Below are 19572 nucleotides of genomic sequence, written 5' to 3'. Positions count from 1 at the left end.
AGTGACAGGCACATTCCTGAGCTGCATGTCATACCAGCCAAAGAACCAATAGCAGTCTAGACCTCTGCTAGGTTCACATCTGCATCTCTTTTGTTTGGGTGTACAGTACTAAGATGTATCAGCATAAAGCCTTTCTTAAACGTACACATATTATGCGTAACTATTAGGCCTAAATAAATAAAAATTATTGGCTTGCTTTCTCCGGGTGTCCTGCATGTTGATGTGATTAAGATGCCCTTGGTCTAACCTCAGCAAACAGTATAAGAAGCAAGAAGAGTGCACAGTAATCCGACTTAGAAGGTGACCAAAAGGACTCTAAAATCATTGCTAGATGCCAAAATTTCTTGAAACGTTAAGCACAGGAGACTGATCCCTTCTGTGCAAAGTTTTACATTCCAAAATATTTAATATGGCCTGTAGATCAACATCTGATCACAGATCTAGACTGAGAACAGGGATTACCCTCCAGTGATCTGATATATTACTGAGATTAAATAAACAGCTTGCATTGCATTCATATAAGAAAATACTAAGTTTGACCTAATTTTGGAAGGATGAATAAGAACTTTGCCTGGTTTCTTTCAGAAAACACACAAAGGACATCAAAAACTCTCTTTCTTCTGTTTTGTTTGGTCTCTTAAGTTGAATGTTTCTTCCTTTTACTCTTCATTTTGATCTGTTGTTAATTACTCTTTTGTAATAACTACCTAATTTAATTCAGGTTTATAGTAACATGTAGTTTATATGTTCCAATTCGTTTGAAATAAAACAGTGCTCCTCTTTAGCATAAAAACTTAAAATTTTGAAAAAGACCTGATCATCCTAAAGACAAATATTACAGCTAATTCATACATCTGTGTTGCAAACTGAGAAGACATACAAGAACTATCTGATACACTTATAAATGTACATTCATTTTTTTTTTAATAAATAAAAAACATATTTTCTTTACAATCAATTTTTTTATTAATTTATATTTTGATTAGCCCTGATATTCTTACACTTTAATCATCAGACTTAAAAGGTCTGAAAAAGTGGCATCCATGTCAATTTTGATTTCATTATGCATCATAAATCATTTGTGAATTACGAAAATTATTCTCAAATAAGAATGCTATTGAGATTATGAATTTGATGAATTGATCAACTAACCCAGAATTGTTTGACAAAGAATCACAATGAGTACGTGCATCATAATAAGACATTCTGCAATGCCACACAATTGGAATAGACAGTTGTAGCTACTTTGTGCTGAGATTAGGACCAAAACAAACACTAAGTGTTAAAAACATTTCTGCTTTCCCCTTCTGAATGAGCCAGCTTTAGGCAGACAAATCCCACAGGACCATTTTTCCCGTGTACCTTTCACTTTCACAGGCTGCTGATGTAACAGGTGTCATAGCAACTAAAATAAAGGAACACCGCTTCAGAGGGATCTCATCACCATAGCACTGAAGGAGCTGGAGAATGATTGTTTGATGCTGCTTCTTGTAAACCCAAGCCACCAGCTGTTAAAATATGAAGTGGTGTCCAAAAAAGGCTTTTTTTTTTTTTTTTTATAAAAGCACTGAAAAAAAACACAATCAGGATTCTGAAATATAATTATTTTGCTCTTGACTGGAATCCAATAAAGTAGGAAAATATTGTAAGCCATAAAATCCAGACACTACAAAACTGGAAAAGTTTGACAACATTTTCACACTTCAATATTGATGACACCTGTACAAAAGGTCTGAGCCTACTAAAGCGACTGGTTTGATTCAGAAATGATGTGCAGCTCCCATTACAGCTACTGTGGTTATTCGTGTTAGATCATTTTTACTCCTAAAATACTTGTGAAAACAGCAGCTCTTCCTCTAATGCTACTGAAATGTGTGTAACCCACAGGTGTCAACTCACCTTGCCAATGGACCGTTCCACAAATCTTTTTCAAAAAGGGTGGATCAAGGATTAGCACCATGCGATATTGCGAATTAAAAAACACTTTGGCATTTAGGTAGCACTAATTCAAAAGTTACAGAGTGAAATTAAGAGGAAAAGAAAGTAGTTTTATTGGATCACTGGGCACCTCTAGAACTCATTTGCAGATGACTTGACTTCACCCCTGCTGTGGTGATCAAGTTCAAGTCATCCTCTCTCAGTTAACGCCATAGGAGAGATTTACTATTTATAATTGGATTCTGAAGTGACACAGCTCGTCACTATAGCCACTCACCTATTTTACACTAGTGGCCAAAAGCATAGGGTACACAGGACTGCCATAATTTTTGGCATGGCAATTGTCTTAGAAGGACCTATTACCGAATGCATCACTTTAACATTTAAACTACATACTTAAGCCAAAATATTTAGTCATTTAGATGCAGTTTTATAGCGTTTAATAGTAGTAATTACTAAAAGAGGGAGAAAAAAATGTTAATGTCCGATTTGAAGCAGGCTTTTGGATCAATTCGGCAACCAAGGTCTGTATTAAAACCGACAGAAGAAAGAAACACATTCCAGCTGCATCCTGAGAAAATCATTAATTACTGACACTTGGTATATTGCAAGAGGGATTTGGATTCTTTTCTTCCTTCAACAGAACGCTTACAGGAAGTGTAACACAAATGTCAACACAATCCCAAAAATTCAAGGAATGAAAAGAGCTTTCTTCCTAGCTTTGGTCACCCCAGGATTATTCATTTAGTCTACTATCTACAATACCATGGTCTAAAATTGTTCACCACCCAAATATATTAAATAGAATATTTATATAATACATAAAATAACTAATATATATATATATATATATATATATATGTATGGTCAGTAAGAGTTTTAAACAGTTTTATGTTGTGCTCACTATGGCTGCTTTTCTTTGATCAATAATAAAGTAAAACAACAATACTGTGAAATATTATTATGAACAGTTTTCGATTTTTTATGTATAGGATATAAATAGAGTGAAGTTCAAGAGGAAAGAATCTATTTGAAAAATAAAATAATTGTAACAGTATAAATGTCTTTACTGTCAACTTTGATCAATGTGTCTTTGCTGCAAGTGTTCAAGAAAAACACTCTACAAAAAGGACACGAATACAGAGATGAGTTTCTCAGTTAAAAGTGTGTACTTATTTAAAAGGATATGTTTGCTAAAAACTAATTTTTGATTTATCTTTGAAATAAAAAAAGGATGATGCAAAGATTCACTTTAGAGACGCTCAAGGTTTTTAATTTCCCCCATATTAGACAAAAGGAATTATCAAACAAACGATGCTCCAGTTATTCCACACAATGTGATTCTACTGTTTTGAGCATTTATTTTGCTAGAATAGATAATTCCATTTTGTGCTATCATACCCATATCATGTGTTATGGCTCTACATCACTAGGTGGCAGTAGTTCTATGTGAGAAGCTGGCTACAGAAGAAGGACTGGCCTCTGGATGATTTGTTTATAACAAGAGGTCTCTTGGGTCAGTAATGTCAACAGGGCATTCAAACACGTCACAGTCGGAAAACAGCAAAAAATAAAATAAAATAAAATAAAAAATTAAACATCATTTAATCTTTTTCCAATCAAAGTTTCTGAGAATGGTTAATAAACGATCACCAAATCTTCACAGAATACACATGTGGGAAGATCATCTATGAGAATGACCGAATCTGAATCGCAGACACAATACACATAGTCTTTGATAGATTCACTGGAGAATTCAAGGTCATTTCAAGACGAGACAGTTAGCAGACCTTCATAAAACAACAGCAGCTCACAAAACAATTTCTTTAATTCAGTCACAACTGAGTACTCCACTCCAGACACACCTCTGTCACATGACGTCTGTTTCAAGGACTGTATGTAAAGTCACTGTTTGTTTCTAAATTCAACAACCTCAATTTTCATGCGGAAAATTCACAAAAAGTCACTTCAGACATTTTCACAACATTATTTTCATTAATACTTTCAAGAATCGCTTACTCTTTCCTTGAGCAAAACAATCTGTATTTACATTTCTGAATAGAACAATGGTTTTTCAACCTTGTGAAACATGGTGAACACTGAATAAAACCATGCAGGGATCTTCCAAAGACTATCAATCTCTGATGCTCTCTTTTCTAATAATTTATAGTTAAAAATGTTCTGTTGCCCCTTTGAATATAGCTTCTTATTATTAACCAGTTCCAGATGTGCCTTTTTTCTTAGAAACTCAGCACAAAAGGTTTCATCCCAGATCAAACTGCTGCTTGGCATGTACTTTTCAATGAAGCTGCCAGCTGAGAACCTATAAGGTATTGGTTTCTTGAACTAGAGACGTATGTATTTGTATAGTCCTCTTGTGTATCTGAAGCATCCACATCGATCTCAGTACAGGTTAAATCCAGTTTGCTGCTTTGGTTTAAAACATCAGTACACACACTCATAGAATAGCCTTCATTTCTTGAAAGAACAACAACAGATTGTGTGTTTATGGAGAAAGATGAATATTTTTGAAACCAAAATAAAACTTTGAAAAGCCCAAATAATTTGGAAACTGGGTGTCGATTGACTGAAGACTGATTTTGCATTACAATTTCCACTCTTTTTACGTGACAGTACTACAGAGTCATATTGCTCCTAAATGTAGCACCAGACAAGACAGTCTGTAAAAGTGTGGATGAGTTATCTAATCCACAAGCAACAGACTCCAAATCCCTTTTTAATCACACTGACCATAATCCCAATATCTCTGTAGTTAGATTACCTACTCAGTGGGGCATCTGGGCACAATGGCATTCACAGAAACACTGTGCATCATGCGTGAGCTACAATATTAAGTGTGTCATAGGATGCATTTCATTCACCTAAGAGTTTAGTAATCATGTTTATTTAGGTTAATTATCTAGATAATTGGTGTGTGACATAACACTTGTATTAGTGAACAACATCATATAAACACTCGGAATGTGTAAAAACCATGTAGTTTATCAGTAATACTCAATATTTTAATACATAAATAAGTGGTTACATTAACACAAAAGTATGACTAAAAGTTGAATTTAGTAATTTGGATATGTCAAGCACTATCATGCAAAACCAAAAAAAAAAAGTTTTCAGTTATCAATAGCTTTGAAGAAATTCAAAGTTTACCATGATTAATTAATTACGCAAGCAAAAGTTTATATTAATACATGGGAACAGTGAAAAGTCAATAACAGTGGGCTGGTCATGTCATGTTGTTAGTAACAAAAATACTAAACCAAACTAAAATTAAAATGAAAACTGAAGATATACAATTAAAAGTTGATTTAAAATATCAATAAATATTATAATACACCATAAATTACACTAAAATAACACTACCTGAGTCCTTGTAAACGTTTTCATTTCTTTGTATAAATTATTTTAGTAAGGAAAAACCACAGAGGGCACCTTTAATTGAAATTATAACAAATTTCTAAATATGGATTTTAAACTTATGACACTGAACAGTGTACTAATTAGGCATACAGATGGCCTTGTTCCACCATAAATGCTGTTCTCTATTTGTCCAGTGCCTTGGCTATGCCAAACCAAACAATCTCTCTCTGGCTCATACCATGACCTCATAGTTTCAAATGAAGTCAGAATATGCAAAACAGGCACCGCCTACATAAGCAACAACTTCCTATTTCCTCATTTCACAGTCAAACGCTTATTTTGCTTAGGCCTTATTCAGACATGCAATCTCTTTCAAAAAGCTCACTGTTGTACAGCCACACATTGACCTCTGCTCTATCATAATGCACAGATTGAGGCACGTGGTATGCCGGGCTCAGGGTCACAACCCAGTGATCTTCCTCTGGCTGATGAAATATCGGACAAATTTATCTTGCAATTATAAAGAATTATGACAATGACACATGCCTCAACAGGTTTTTAAAGCAACATGAGGGTGGAGTAATGTAACCGCATATTATTTGTTATCTGTATGTTACACATTGGGGTTCAAAAGCCTAAGACCACTTCGTGAATTTGGGATTCACATATGGATAAATTTAAATATAAATAAATTCAGGGCTATATATATATATATATATATATATATATATATATATATATATATATATATATATATATATATATATATATATATACACACACACACACACACACACACAATTATATATTTTTTTTATATTTTATATTTAAAAGAAAACTTTTCACTCAAACTGTAATTCTGGCAACACAAAATAGTATTTTCATTTAAATGAAATGTATTGCCCTCCTGACATTTTCACTGGGCCAGTCGCAACAATTATAAACTTTATGTACACTACCATTCAAATGTTTGAGTGATGGCAAGTTTTTTTTATACGTTTTTGAAAGTCTTATGCTCACCCAAGCGTTTTTTTTTTTTTTTTTTTTATAAAATAAAAATACAATGAAAAGTGAAATATTGCTACAGCTTAAAATAACAGTTTAAAGTGCAATTTATTCATATGATGGCAAATATGTCACATGATCCATAATCATTTTAATATGCTGATTTGGTGCTCAAGAAGCATTTCTTATTATACAGTTCACTAGATTGCGCCAATAATGCCAAAATTCTTAGATCGAGTCTCTACATCAGGAATATTAGATCCAAACTCAGGCACTGGATCCCGTCAGAAAATATGCATTTTGTCCATCAACAAGAGTTCTGTCTGGTTACCAAAACCTGTTAAACACCAAGCCTCGTCTAGTACCAAAAACCAGTGTTTTCATGCATTTTGTCTAGTACCCAAAAACTGACCTACTTAAATTTTTGGTGGAAACCAGTTATGCTTCTTTCAGCTTTTTTGATGATTTAAAAAATTCTAAATGACCATATTTCTTTGGTTCTTGAATCCCAAAACTTTAAGAGTTTAAAAGATCAGGCTATCCACAATGACAGCCATTCAAAGGCAAAGTGAATGAGATTCACACCTCTTGTTAAACACACAAGTCTGCAGACTGCCCACGCATGCCCCACCTTCCCCCGAGGTCCAGAATGATTTGTTATCTGCTCTCTGTGTGCTAATTCTGACTCACTTCCCAATGAATTTATCTGCTATAGACACAGGAAAATGCAGGAAAATGTATGCACAGTTACAAATAATGAACTATTTTTGTCTACTTGGAGGCTTAAGTTCTCTTGAATCAAAAATCCAAACATCATATCGCGAAACACTGAATTCTTCTGCTATTACTCTACTGGAATGCATTAATCCAGCTAAATAGGCTGTAAGTAGTTACGTGTCTGTTCAATAATGTCAACCACTTATCCTTGATTGCCTAATCGGAGCACATTCGTTTCACTGTTGGAGATAAGAAACTGTGACTCAGTCCTTTGATATAAAGTAACTTATTATACATCCACCATTTCATTTTGCATTTACAATAAACATTCCTCCAATAAAAAATGCACATGCCAAAGCCAAATGTCATTGAGGACTGACAAGAGATTGGTTTAACTCAAACCAAGCTTTAAATTCATAACTCTGCCAAATCCCATGCATTAAAAATCAAGTACAGTGAATCATCATTAGATATTTAAGTCACCTTAACACAGAATTCGAATCACCTTCTATCACCTGCAGTAATGGCTCTGTCCAATAGATAAACACAGGCAGTTTTTCTCTCTGGATGACATCGTTTGCTTAGCAGTTATGCTGTAATGCGACCAAACACACTTTGTGTTCCCAGATAGGCCAAGCTGAGACAAAGAGGACAGTGTTTGGCACACAAAGATGTGGACTGACCAGTCTGCTCCTCTTCAACCGCAATGAGCTAGTGTAATGCATGTTTAACATGTGTTTCATAATAATAATAATAATTTTCTATATACTGTAGACAAGATCAAATAAAACCTGAAACCAAGAGATCACGTTGTAAGTGTTGCTGTAAACATATGCAAACACTGCTTTCAAGGTGAGAAAACCTCACCTTTGTGTTTGGGGTTGGAAAAGAGCAGAAGTCGTGAGAAAAGCTGATAACAATCAGACCACGTGAATCAGGACCAAATCACTTCATTTGCATGACAGAGTCGACACGCGCTCTGTACCCGCAGTGTCCACTGCCTGAGAACATCTCTTCCAGCCCGCATGCAAATCTACTGCATCAGATAGAAACTCCATGTGGGGTTGTTAGTGAAAACACAGTGGCCGTTCACTTTGATGCTAGCTTTTGATTACTTCAGTAGAAACTGGAAGGTTGGATGAGTTCCGAATATGCATTATTTAATGTTTCAGAAGAAATGTTACTGGAGCTAAAACAATGTCTGATGTTCACTGACTACAAACATGAGATCTGTGTGTGTGTGTGTGTGTGTGTGTGTGTGTGGTAACAACTCCAGTATATACTTTCAGTATACAGCTGAAATGAAAAATAAAATTGAAACAGATTCTGTTTTATTTTAGTTTTCAATTCCTTTCACATCTCACAGCGTGTGCTCGTCAGTTTTCAGAAAAACAGCAGTGTGGCAGAACTGGACTGTCAAGCATTCAACGGCTCCCTCAGCGTCAGATAAACTAGTGATGCAAACAACACCAATCCCCAGAGGCTAAACTCATTCACTTCCCACATGTGACGTACATTTATTTCGTTGGTTTTTCTACCGAACAGAACAATACAATGTGATGGGAACACAAATAGTCCTGCTCAAAATATTCAACGCATCTTTTAACATATGACACATAAACAACAACAGTAAGCAACCACGTTTATCTTACACCAGAGACGAGGAAATGTTAAAGACCCTGTTTAGACCTAGCATTAACATCTGTTTCTGACAACCTGATCACATGTGGGCAGCATTCAATGCCGCTTACTTTCCTTGTGACGTCGTTCAGTCGAAGCATGCATGTAAACACATGCTACTCCACCCTGATCACCTGCCAATCAGTCATTGTGCTAAAACAATGATTCTAAACCAAATGGCTTTGAAAAGTTCAGTTAGTATAGGGGCTTGAATAAAATAACGGAGCATTCTGCTCAAAATGCCACATCTGCAGTGAGATTAAAATCTGTAAGAAACACTCTGTTGACTTTCTGTGCTTGATTATCTATGCGCAATAACACGCTGAGCTTGATCAAAGAACCTTCCATCAAAACACACACATAAATTATATATATATATATATAATTTATGTGTGTGATATATGTATGTATGTATGTATGTGTGTGTGTGTGTGTGTACAGTACAGACCAAAAGTTTGGAAACATTACTATTTTTAATGTTTTTGAAAAAGGTTTCTTCTGCTCATGAAGCCTGCATTTTTTTGATCAAAAATACAGAAAGAAATTGTAATATTGTGATATATTATTACAATTTAAAATATATATTTTTTTAATTTATTATACTTTAAATGGTCATTTATTTCTGTGATGCAAAGCTGAAGTTTTAGGATCATCACATGATCCTTTAAAAATCATTCTAATATTCATTATCAAAGTTGGAAACAGTTCTGCTGCTTAATATTTTTTCAGAACATGTAATACTTTTTTAGGATACTTTGATGAATAAAAAGTAAAAAAAAAAAAAAAAGAAGCTATGTTTTTAAAATATAAATATTCTGTAATAACAATATACACTTTTTTATAAAATCAATACTTTTATTCAGCAAGGATGTGTTAAACTGATAAAAAGTGATAGTAAAGAAAATATATTATTAGAATATATATTATTATATATACATCTTTTTAACCTTTTATTCATCAAATATATTAGACAGCAGGACTGTTTCCAACACTCATAATAAATCAGAATATTAGAATGATTTCTAAATGATCATGTGATAGACTGGATGTTACATGTGACACTGAAGGCTGGAGTAATGATGCTGAAAATTCAGCTTTGCATCACAGGAATAATTTTTTTTTAAAAAGTATATTCAAATAGAAAACTATTATTTTAAGTTGTAATAATATTTCACAATATTACTGTTTTTCTGTATTTTTGATCAAATAAATGCAGGCTTGATGAGCAGAAGAAACTTCTTTCAAAAACGTAAAAAAAAAAAAAAGTCTCCAAACTTTTGGTCTGTACTGTATATATGATGCATATTAGATGAAAGAAGCTTGACTACTTATGATCCTATTCCATAGACAGGTCTTAATCTCAGGTGTAAATCGGGCCTAAAAATGATAGTAAGGTTTAATATTAATGACCTTTTCACCACCAGGCTGAGAGTCTTGTAGGAACCCTTGATTAGACAGATGGCCTCTTGTCTGTAGCCGCTGAGAGAAATGTTGTTGACGTTGATGAGTTCATCTCCAGCCTGCAGTCTTGCGGTTGCGGCCTTGCTGCCCTCTTCCACCTGTGACACAGACACAATACACTCAATCTCAATCAAATCTCTCTGTTTCACGACCATACATCACCTAGAGATGAACAGACCTATACTAATAGCTCTCCTTTTGTTGAGAGATTGGAACTGAACAAACTATGACAATATTTGGACAAGCATTCATCTTTTGTGAAAGACCTACCCACTGTCAAGCAATGTAGTGCAATTACGCTTCGTTCAGACAGGGAACAAAAATCTGGTTTGGCATATCCAACTAAATTCAGTTAAGCTGTTTATAGTATGAATGCAAAAAAATAAAAAGAGGAAGTCTTAACACACCCAGGTTTTTAACACGCCCAGTCCAAACCAAATCGATTTTTGGTTTAAAATCTGGTTAGGTTTTTAGTGTGAATGGTCACATATTTGCTGTATTTTTTTTTCACCTGCAGTGAAAAAATTTTTAACCTGGAAATTTTTTTCCATTAAAAACTATAATACATTCCATTGTGTAGTTAATAATGAATGAAGCATCCTGTTTTTAAATAGTATGCAAATACACTGTATAAAAAAAGATTAGTGCAAAACACAAAAATGCAGCAACACAACAATGCTTATGTTATTCATTACCATGGCACAATGTCACGATAGACATTAGCATAGATAAAGATACCATTTTTGGTTTGTTATCTTCTCTAGAAAGAATGTGCTATATATATATATATATATATATATATATATATATATATATATATATATATATATATATATATATATATATATATATATTATTAGGGCTGTCAAAATTGCTCAAAAATGACGTTCGAATATTCCCTCTAAAAAATACACGAATATTCGAACATCTGGTTGCGGATGTTGTCAATGACGCGCATTACGTCAATAACAGGACAAAATAATACAAAGAGACATTACTACTTGTATAGGTAGTCTATTTAAGTTTAAACATATATGACAACGTATTACCTACACAAAAACAAGGAAATCAACTAATGGCCAAGACTGCAGACCTCACGCTCTCTCACCCTCACTTTCTCTGCGCATAATGGTTTAAATGAACAAACAAATTTTTGTGCATCAATTTAAGGTCGCAACTGTTGTCCCAAATATAGCAGGCTTCATTCAGTGATTGAAACAAATATTATTAATATTAATTGAAGTTTTACAGCATATTTACAACTGACATTGAATGCTCCGAGCGAGCTGTGCTGTGGTAAACATGGAATTTTTCCTTGACATGAAACGATAAATAATCAAATCTCGGTTCTAAATAATCAAATCTCGGTTCCATTGGTTAACAGAACTCCCCGAAGCCTGCCCCATCCGCGATATTGATCGGTCTCATGTCCTAAATTAATTCCAAATTAAATTATTTTATCCGTTATGGCCTTGTTGCAGACAAAGAGCTTGTGGCGGTGGATGCAAAGCAACGTTAAGTGTCAAGCCGTGACTATTTAGCTGGAGTTCCACACATTATGCCACGCTCATTTTGGTGCACATTTCTGAGATGTGACCTCATGTTGCTAGTGGTCGAATGGTATGCTAATAGTATCTTAAATAGCTTGCATACAACTTTATCTCGCGGGTCAACAATTTTACCTCATTTTCTCTGCTGCGGTCGAGTTGGGCTCTGCACTTGCTGGCATCTTCCATGAAGATGTGTCAACTTTCAGCAGCGATGCTGTGCCAGACAGTGCGACTCCTGTGAGGCCGTGACCTGTCCCTGAACCCTCAGGCGCGCTAGTGCACCCACTCGCAAAGCAGACAACCACGCCTCTACTACCGCGCGCCTTTTTTTTCCAATTTTTTTTCTTTCTAATATTAATTTTCACCTTCGAAATTCGTTTTTTTTGTGTTCGAATACATATTTGAATTTATAATATTCGTTGACAGCCCTAATATATAAAATATCTCAATATTCTGGGAGAATGGTATACTTTGATAAAATCTTGTGCTGACCTGTTCTGGACTTCCTGAAGCTTTTCTTATTGTTTACAATTAAATTCGTTCAAACCATCCGATTCATTTAGAAATGAAGCAAGTGATCATCTTTATTAATGTGTAATTGAATCATTCACTGATTCAAAAATGCAAATTCATCCAGTAACGAAACACATCATTGTGTTGCAATCGATCTACTCCGCACTTTCTTTGAAACTATTTTCACTGGCATTCTAACTGCATTCTGCAGTCAATGCTTGGACTCTCTAGGCGTGTTTTGTTTGTTTTTTGCGATGTGAATGACACCGCACACATCTCTAAAACAACATCACACACCTCTCCTAGACAGAATTATGGTAAGCAGTGTACACATACTGTATGAAAGAAACAGATCTTGTTTTATCGTGCACAATGAGAGTGTGGACAATCAGTCTTAAAGATCCGATTTGAAAAACTAGAGTGTACAAAGTCTTAAAGCTTTTCCTAAACAACTGTAAATATACAAACACCAAATACCTTATTTGTTGTGTTCTACCCTTAAATGACCAAATAAGAAAGGCACGTTCACCTTTCTAAATAGGCATCAGGGGGGTTAATCATAAGCTTTCCCCATCAACTTTACCTCCAGAGCCAAGCTAAAAGCAAGTTAATCATAAATATTCTGTCATAAAGTACGGATATCAGGGAACATGTAGCCAAATTGTGGATTTGGTCTAAACTAAAATAAATTCCTGACATGATATGTAATGCTGCTCTAACTTTCAGTAAGCCAGTTATCTGCTATTTGAGCCTTTACCCCAAAGTTGTTCATGGCTGTTCATTATTTACTTTCCAGGTATGTCTACAAATTAAACCTGATCCTCTCTGGAGGGATAATATTCATACACAGGAATGTACTTTTATCATTATACTGCTTTATTAGTAATAGTAACATTACATTTTTAGAAGGTCATCTTAAAGCTCAAATGGACAACAAACCTTAAGTGATTATTCTTGCTTGCTTTATCAGCAGCTGTGGCTAGATTCAAGCACCAGACGACCCTATAATAAACCATCTTACTGCATATATGTGCATGGTCAAGAATGCACAAATGTGACTATTTTAGTTATTCCTTTGTTGTATGTGGTCTTCCATGCATTTATTATTTTAACAGCAGCAGGACTCTGTGACATCCGGACTTAAGGGCCCCCCCTCAGAGTTTATAAAAACAAGGGAAAACTTTAAGCATGCCGAAATAAGAAGCACTAGAATAACCTCAAACGTTAATGTAAAACAGGCACACCAGTGGGTGCCCCCCTCTGGCATTCCACACCATACTGAGAGAATAAATGACTTAGAACAATGGAAATGTTCACTAGAGAGGTATCAGACCCACACAAGTATAGCAAACACCGCCGGAGCATCGGGATGAGGGTGGGGGTGTCATTTAATGGGAATGTGAGGCAAAAGCAGAGGTGAGATTGAAATAAGACATATTTTCTTCTCTGTATCATGCATATGCGTGACCTCAAAATGCATCCATGCATTCTAAGTCAAAATCAAGTCCAAATGCTCTAGAGTTCATGACAAGACCATGAACATTTTGTTCTTGGACTGGGAATTGAGTATGGTTTCCACTACCACAACATTGACTGCCAAACTCAAATGTCACTTACTTGGTACTTCAAGGTTTTCAAGGAATAACATGGTATTACCATAATAAAAGTACAAAAAAAAAAATAGGGTTATAAAACTATTTGATTCACTGGTTCTGCATTCAAAAGTCATTTTAATAAATACATAACTATTTATGACCCTGGACCACAAAATCTGTCATAACATAAGGAGATTTATAAATCATCTGAAAGCTGAATAAATAAGCTCTCATCATGGTTTGTTAGGATAAAACAATATTTGGCAGAGATACAACTATTTGAAAAAAGTTGTCCAAATGAAGTTCTTAGCCATGCAAATTACTAATCAAAAATTACGTTTTGATATATTTATGGTAGGAAATTTACACAATATCTTCATGGAGCATGATATTTACTTAATATCCTACTGATAATGATGAAAAGAAAAATCTATAATTTTGCCCCATACAGTTGTTGGTAATGTATTGTTGTTGTGTGGTCCAGGGTAGGTTGGGAATTGAAAGTTGATTCCAATTCCAGAATCGGATACTTCTTGTAAAATTTATATTTTGATGTTACCTGTCTATTCATGTGTGCATTATATATATACATATATATATATACATATATATATATGTATATATACATATATATATATATACACATATATATATATATATATATTAGGGGTGTAACGATACGCGTATTCGTATTGAACCGTTCGGTACGACGCTTTCGGTTCGGTACGCATTATGTATACCGAACGGTTCGTTGGAGTAATTAATTATATTTGAAAAAAAAAAAAGAGAGAGAGAGAAATATAATGATATGCGTTCAACAAGGTAGCCCAATAACCCAAACAACGTAACAGGCAACGCCCCTGACACTCCCGAAGAAGAAAAAAACACCATCTTATATGTTTATGTTAGGCTACTCAGCAGGCGCTCGCTCACTCAGTACGCGCTGAAGGCTCGTTGCAAAATAGCCAATGCATTTAACAGACTAGAAATGAGAAGATCCCCCAATAACCAACAGGTCTGGTGTTTGGGTGCACTTTGGATTCCCTTTAAGCTATAATGGTGATGGCAAGAGAGTGGTGGATAAAAAAACAACGGTATGTCGCATCTGCACCAGCGGGAATAAATAAAAAAAAAAAAAAAAAAAAAAAAAAACATCAGCGGGAATATCTGGGATATATGCTTCAGTACTATCTGGGAAAAGACGAAAAAAAGGAGAAACATGCACGCAGCAAACTATCCCTGCAGCATTTAGAAACTATAGCTTACAGGGAATCCAACCCAAACACCAGACCTGTTGGTTATTTTAGGATCTTATATTTCTGGTCTGTTAAATGCATTAGACATTTTGCAACGAGCCTTCAGCGCGTGCTGAGTGAGCGAGCGCCTTAGGGGCCGTTCACATATCGTGCCTAAAAACGCGTGGAAAACGCTAAGCACGTCTCCAAAGCGCTTGGGCAGAAGCGCTCATGAGGCGTCTGTCTTTGCTAAGCAACAATGACGTGCTCTCTCCATGAGACGCGGAAATTTCAGCGAAGGATAAATGGATTTGCAGCTCTAAAAATCGCTTGCAGTAGCTCTGCTACTAAATTTATTTCAAAATTGCAATCCATATACAACTATGATCAGCTGATCCTTCATCTTGGCTGAGCTCTCAACGTTGTTACGGGAAAGGATGAAGCTGATTGGTTAGTTCTTGTCACATGACCCGCGGTGCGCTTGCGGCATTCTGAAAAGTTGAGATGTTTTTACATTTTGCTGTATCTAAAACGTATCGAACCGAACCGAACCGAACCGTGACATCAGTGTATCGTATCGAACCGAACCGTGAATTTTGTGAACCGTTACACCCCTAATATATAAATATAATATATATATATACATATACATATACATATACATATATATATATATATATATATATATATATGTAATTTTATGCAAGTTCATTTGTCAAAGCAATATCATGGCATTTTCCAACATGTATCATAATCACAGGCCCGTCGTCAAGGGGGGGCATCGGGGGGCAGTGCCCCCCCAAATGACTTCTTGTGCCCCCCTAAACGTAACGCACAGAACAATTAACCAAACTTGCATTACTGTGCATTCACACCGCCGGCGTCGAGAGCGTCTAAGTGGCCGGAAGTCATTCATTTTCAATGTAAACCAGCGTCGAGCAGCGGCGCGGCGCGACTTGGCCTTTGAGAGCGTCGAGCAGAGTGAAATCAAGGCAACTTTATGGTAATGAGCTATGACGCGGTTGGGCAGCAACCAATCGGAACGTAGAAGTCAACCGCTTGAGAGGATTCCAGAGGACGCAGCTCCGATCACATTAGTTCCCAAGCAAAATAGAGGACAGGTTGATTACTGTTTCGCGTTTGCAGTAATCTATGATGTGTCCCTGTTTGCGTACAGGGACATAAAAAAATAATTAAAAGGGATACGTGGACCAAGGTGTCTGAGATCGTTCATTTTAAGTAAAGGATCTTAATATTTCGTCCACAATAATATTTAATGAGATTAACTTATAACGTTAACCTCTTTGTGGTTAGTCTGCATAAGATCAACAAGTCTGTTTGCGCCACTTTTAATACAAAATAAGCATTCGATCTACGTCAGAACGTCTGAGCGCTCACGAATCTTTCTGCATCGTGGTAAGCATAGTAGCAATAGTGATTTTTGACGCTCCCGACTCCGCCGGTGTGAACGCGCAGTTAGACGTTTGATATTGATAGTTATTGATTTAGATCATTGCACTAATATCGTTGTTTCAGCAGAACTTGACTCACAGGAACAGTAATCACTACAACGGTAACACTAGAAATGCATAACACATTACCTTCAGAAATGATTCAGATGATTCATTATTCAACGCATTATTACACAGAACATAATTTTAAATATAATTATATTCATAAATGACTGTTAAAACATCCCAAAACAGCACCCAAACAAAAATACAACAGCCAATGGCAAGTCTCCAGCAGCAGACCTTTCAATATGTTATTTTTGTGTTAGTAGTTTTATTAATTCAAATTACAATATGCAGTTTGTGTGTATAAGTATATGTATATGTATATGTATATATAAATCATGCAATTCATTTAGTTAAGCATACAGTATTGTATTGTTTATATGCAATTCCTTTGCGCAGCTGAGCTGCGCGTTGCATGCGATCTCAGAATAAATTTTTGGCGGTTTTGGAAATGTTAAGAGACAATAAACAGAGACGTTGAGGTGAAACGGTGAAGTATTTTATTTGAATAATTTAACAAAACAAGACTATTGTGGTCTATTTTAGTTATAGCCTAATATGGGTTTATGTTTTGGTCTGTAAAAAAAGTGTGTCCCCCTATGAAAATTAAATGCCCCCCCATTTGGTTTGTTCTGGCGACGGCCCTGCATAATCATAGTATTGACTTGGAGTACTATTGAAATACATTGGCAGTGGCTCCATGGTTCACTGTTTTATGTGCTAATGGCACCCATACAGCTCCATCAACCTGGTGGTACTTCCAAAGAATTTTTCAAGAGCTTGAAATAAGTTCCATGACCTTGCTGTCTCAGCGTGGGGTCTGGAGCGTGGGGTGAGATGAGGGAAGAATGTGGGAGTTCTGCTGACTGGTGTCCTGTGCTCTCCGCTGACAGAGCACTGAGCTTTAGAGCTACTTTACAGCCTATACTGCTGCATTCAATACACACACACACACACACACACACACACAAAGTACTCAAAGAAAATGTTCTTCCATGAGACATCACCTCTTCACAATGGTGCTATTGTCAAATCTTGACAATGAGAGTATATATATAATACACACCGGGAGCTATAACAGGACTATGCCTGCACAGAACAATAATATGACTAAGGGCTTTTTTGTTGTTTCAGCTGAACTTGATCGTATACTAAAGAATCTGAGTGGACTCCAGCTACAACAGAAGTATTGAACTGTACAGATTAAGCTTTTTTGAATGAACCTTGTATCCTAACACAAACAAAAGAGCACGAGCTCCTTGTGGCTTAGCATCAGGAATGCATCTAAATTCTTGCCCCTCCAGGCAACAAAATAAAGACTGAAAACAGATTTTCCAGAAAAGTTTGCTGCAATCACATTTAATTTATCGAGAGGCCTCCTATGCTACTAAAGCGCATTACTGAGTTTGTTTGAGAAAATGAACAACCCCTGAATGTTCAACATATCAAGAGATTCATACATACTGGGGATGCAAAATATCTCAGTCCTATATACACTAAATGTTTATTTATTTATATTTTTTATATTGAATATAAAGCTTTAAATATGCATGATTATTTAACCTATTTTTACATCAAGACTACTACTACTGCCATCATCATATAACGCTCACTTTAAAGTTAATCATCCAAAGCACTAAATTATCAATGTAATCTTAAGCAAATCTCCAAATTAATATCAATCTTTGGTACTGCACATCATAATGTTGCAATGCCTAAATTAACTAGTAGCTTTTGAAAAGACTGATTTCTTGTTCATTTATTTAGACACAATAAAACAGAATCGGGATACCAGTCATTTGTCTGTTATAATCTATAACCTTATCAAGACAGATAATCTAACATCAACTGTGTGTTTTTTATGTAATTCTCTGTAAAGAAATACACTACCCACAACTGCTTTCGAGAGATCAACCAATAAGAGAAGTTGCAGCTGAGTCTCCGCCCTACAACCTTAAACTGCTCATACATCTGCATATGTTTGAATAAATTGCAATAAACTTGTCTGAACAAGTATTTTAAGCATTTTTTGTGTTTACAATCAATAACTTGCAGTCAATAGTTTTATACTGTACTGTTGTTTTTTATTCAGTATATTCGTCCAAATTGCAGATTCAAATAGTTTGCTCAAGGCTTCCAAAATTTTAAAATGCCCATAGAAAAAGGGAAAAATACTTCCAGATCTAAAGCAGTTTATAAAATGTGGCATAACTGTTGTACTATCTTGTTTTCAGACTCCATATCTAAGGGCAACTTACACAGAGTGGTGTGTTTCTTTGAACAAACACCATTTTCACAGCAGCCCTTGGGAGTTTGGTGCAGTCTAAACAATAGATGTGTGCGCATGTGTGTCTTCGCATTGAGCAAGCACTCAGAAAAGATAAGAGCAAAGGTCTTGAAATACTTCAAAACAGGCAAGAGAGGTTAAATACTCTTTCCTGATAATTCTTACTCGGAACATGAACAGACATGTATTGTAGAGTTAAAAGTCAAGCTCTTCTGAAACAAATACTGAAAGCTGCTTTAAATTTGGCTGGTTCCTGCCACACCTGAAGTGAAGCTATTAATGTAAAAAGACTATCATTAACAGACTTTTCCTCTGATGGCTTTCAGTATGTGGGTGAAGGGTTGTCCGCACCAAATTTGCTCTGAACGGGTCGGGGCATGACAGTCGACTGATGAATCCAGTTGTCAACAAATAGGTTTACCAGAGCTCATTAAAAGGCTGCCCTTTTAGGGTCTCCGAGTGTTGAAAGAATGCATAAAATGAAAACCAAACACAGGTAGCATGTGAAAGGCTAAACTCTATGCATGCAGTGTAAAACAGGATTATTAGTTTACTGAAACGGAGGATTTAAAATAAATGCGATGAAGACCTTTGGCAAATATTGAGGAATGAGGGGAATTTTAATTTGTTCCATTTATAATAAAGAAATAAAGCTGCTTACTGCAGCCTTAATTAGCCATAACCTAATATATGGAT

General features: G+C 35.6%; 1 protein-coding gene across 3 annotated transcripts in view; it reads right to left on the bottom strand.

The window, feature by feature from the left end:
• Positions 1-19572, bottom strand: part of shroom2a (shroom family member 2a) — a 46724-nt gene that overhangs the window by 19236 nt on the left and 7916 nt on the right. For all 3 annotated transcript variants that reach the window (XM_026264741.1, XM_026264733.1, XM_026264745.1), the window contains exon 2: positions 10129-10277. In XM_026264741.1, the coding sequence (XP_026120526.1) occupies positions 10129-10277 (149 nt within the window). The remainder of the gene's footprint in view (positions 1-10128; positions 10278-19572) is intronic.

Source organism: Carassius auratus, chromosome 6 (genome assembly GCF_003368295.1).
Source record: "Carassius auratus strain Wakin chromosome 6, ASM336829v1, whole genome shotgun sequence".
NCBI classification, from domain to species: Eukaryota; Metazoa; Chordata; class Actinopteri; order Cypriniformes; family Cyprinidae; genus Carassius; species Carassius auratus.
Note: the sequence above shows the minus strand (reverse complement) of the source record. Positions and strands in the feature narration are given on the sequence as shown.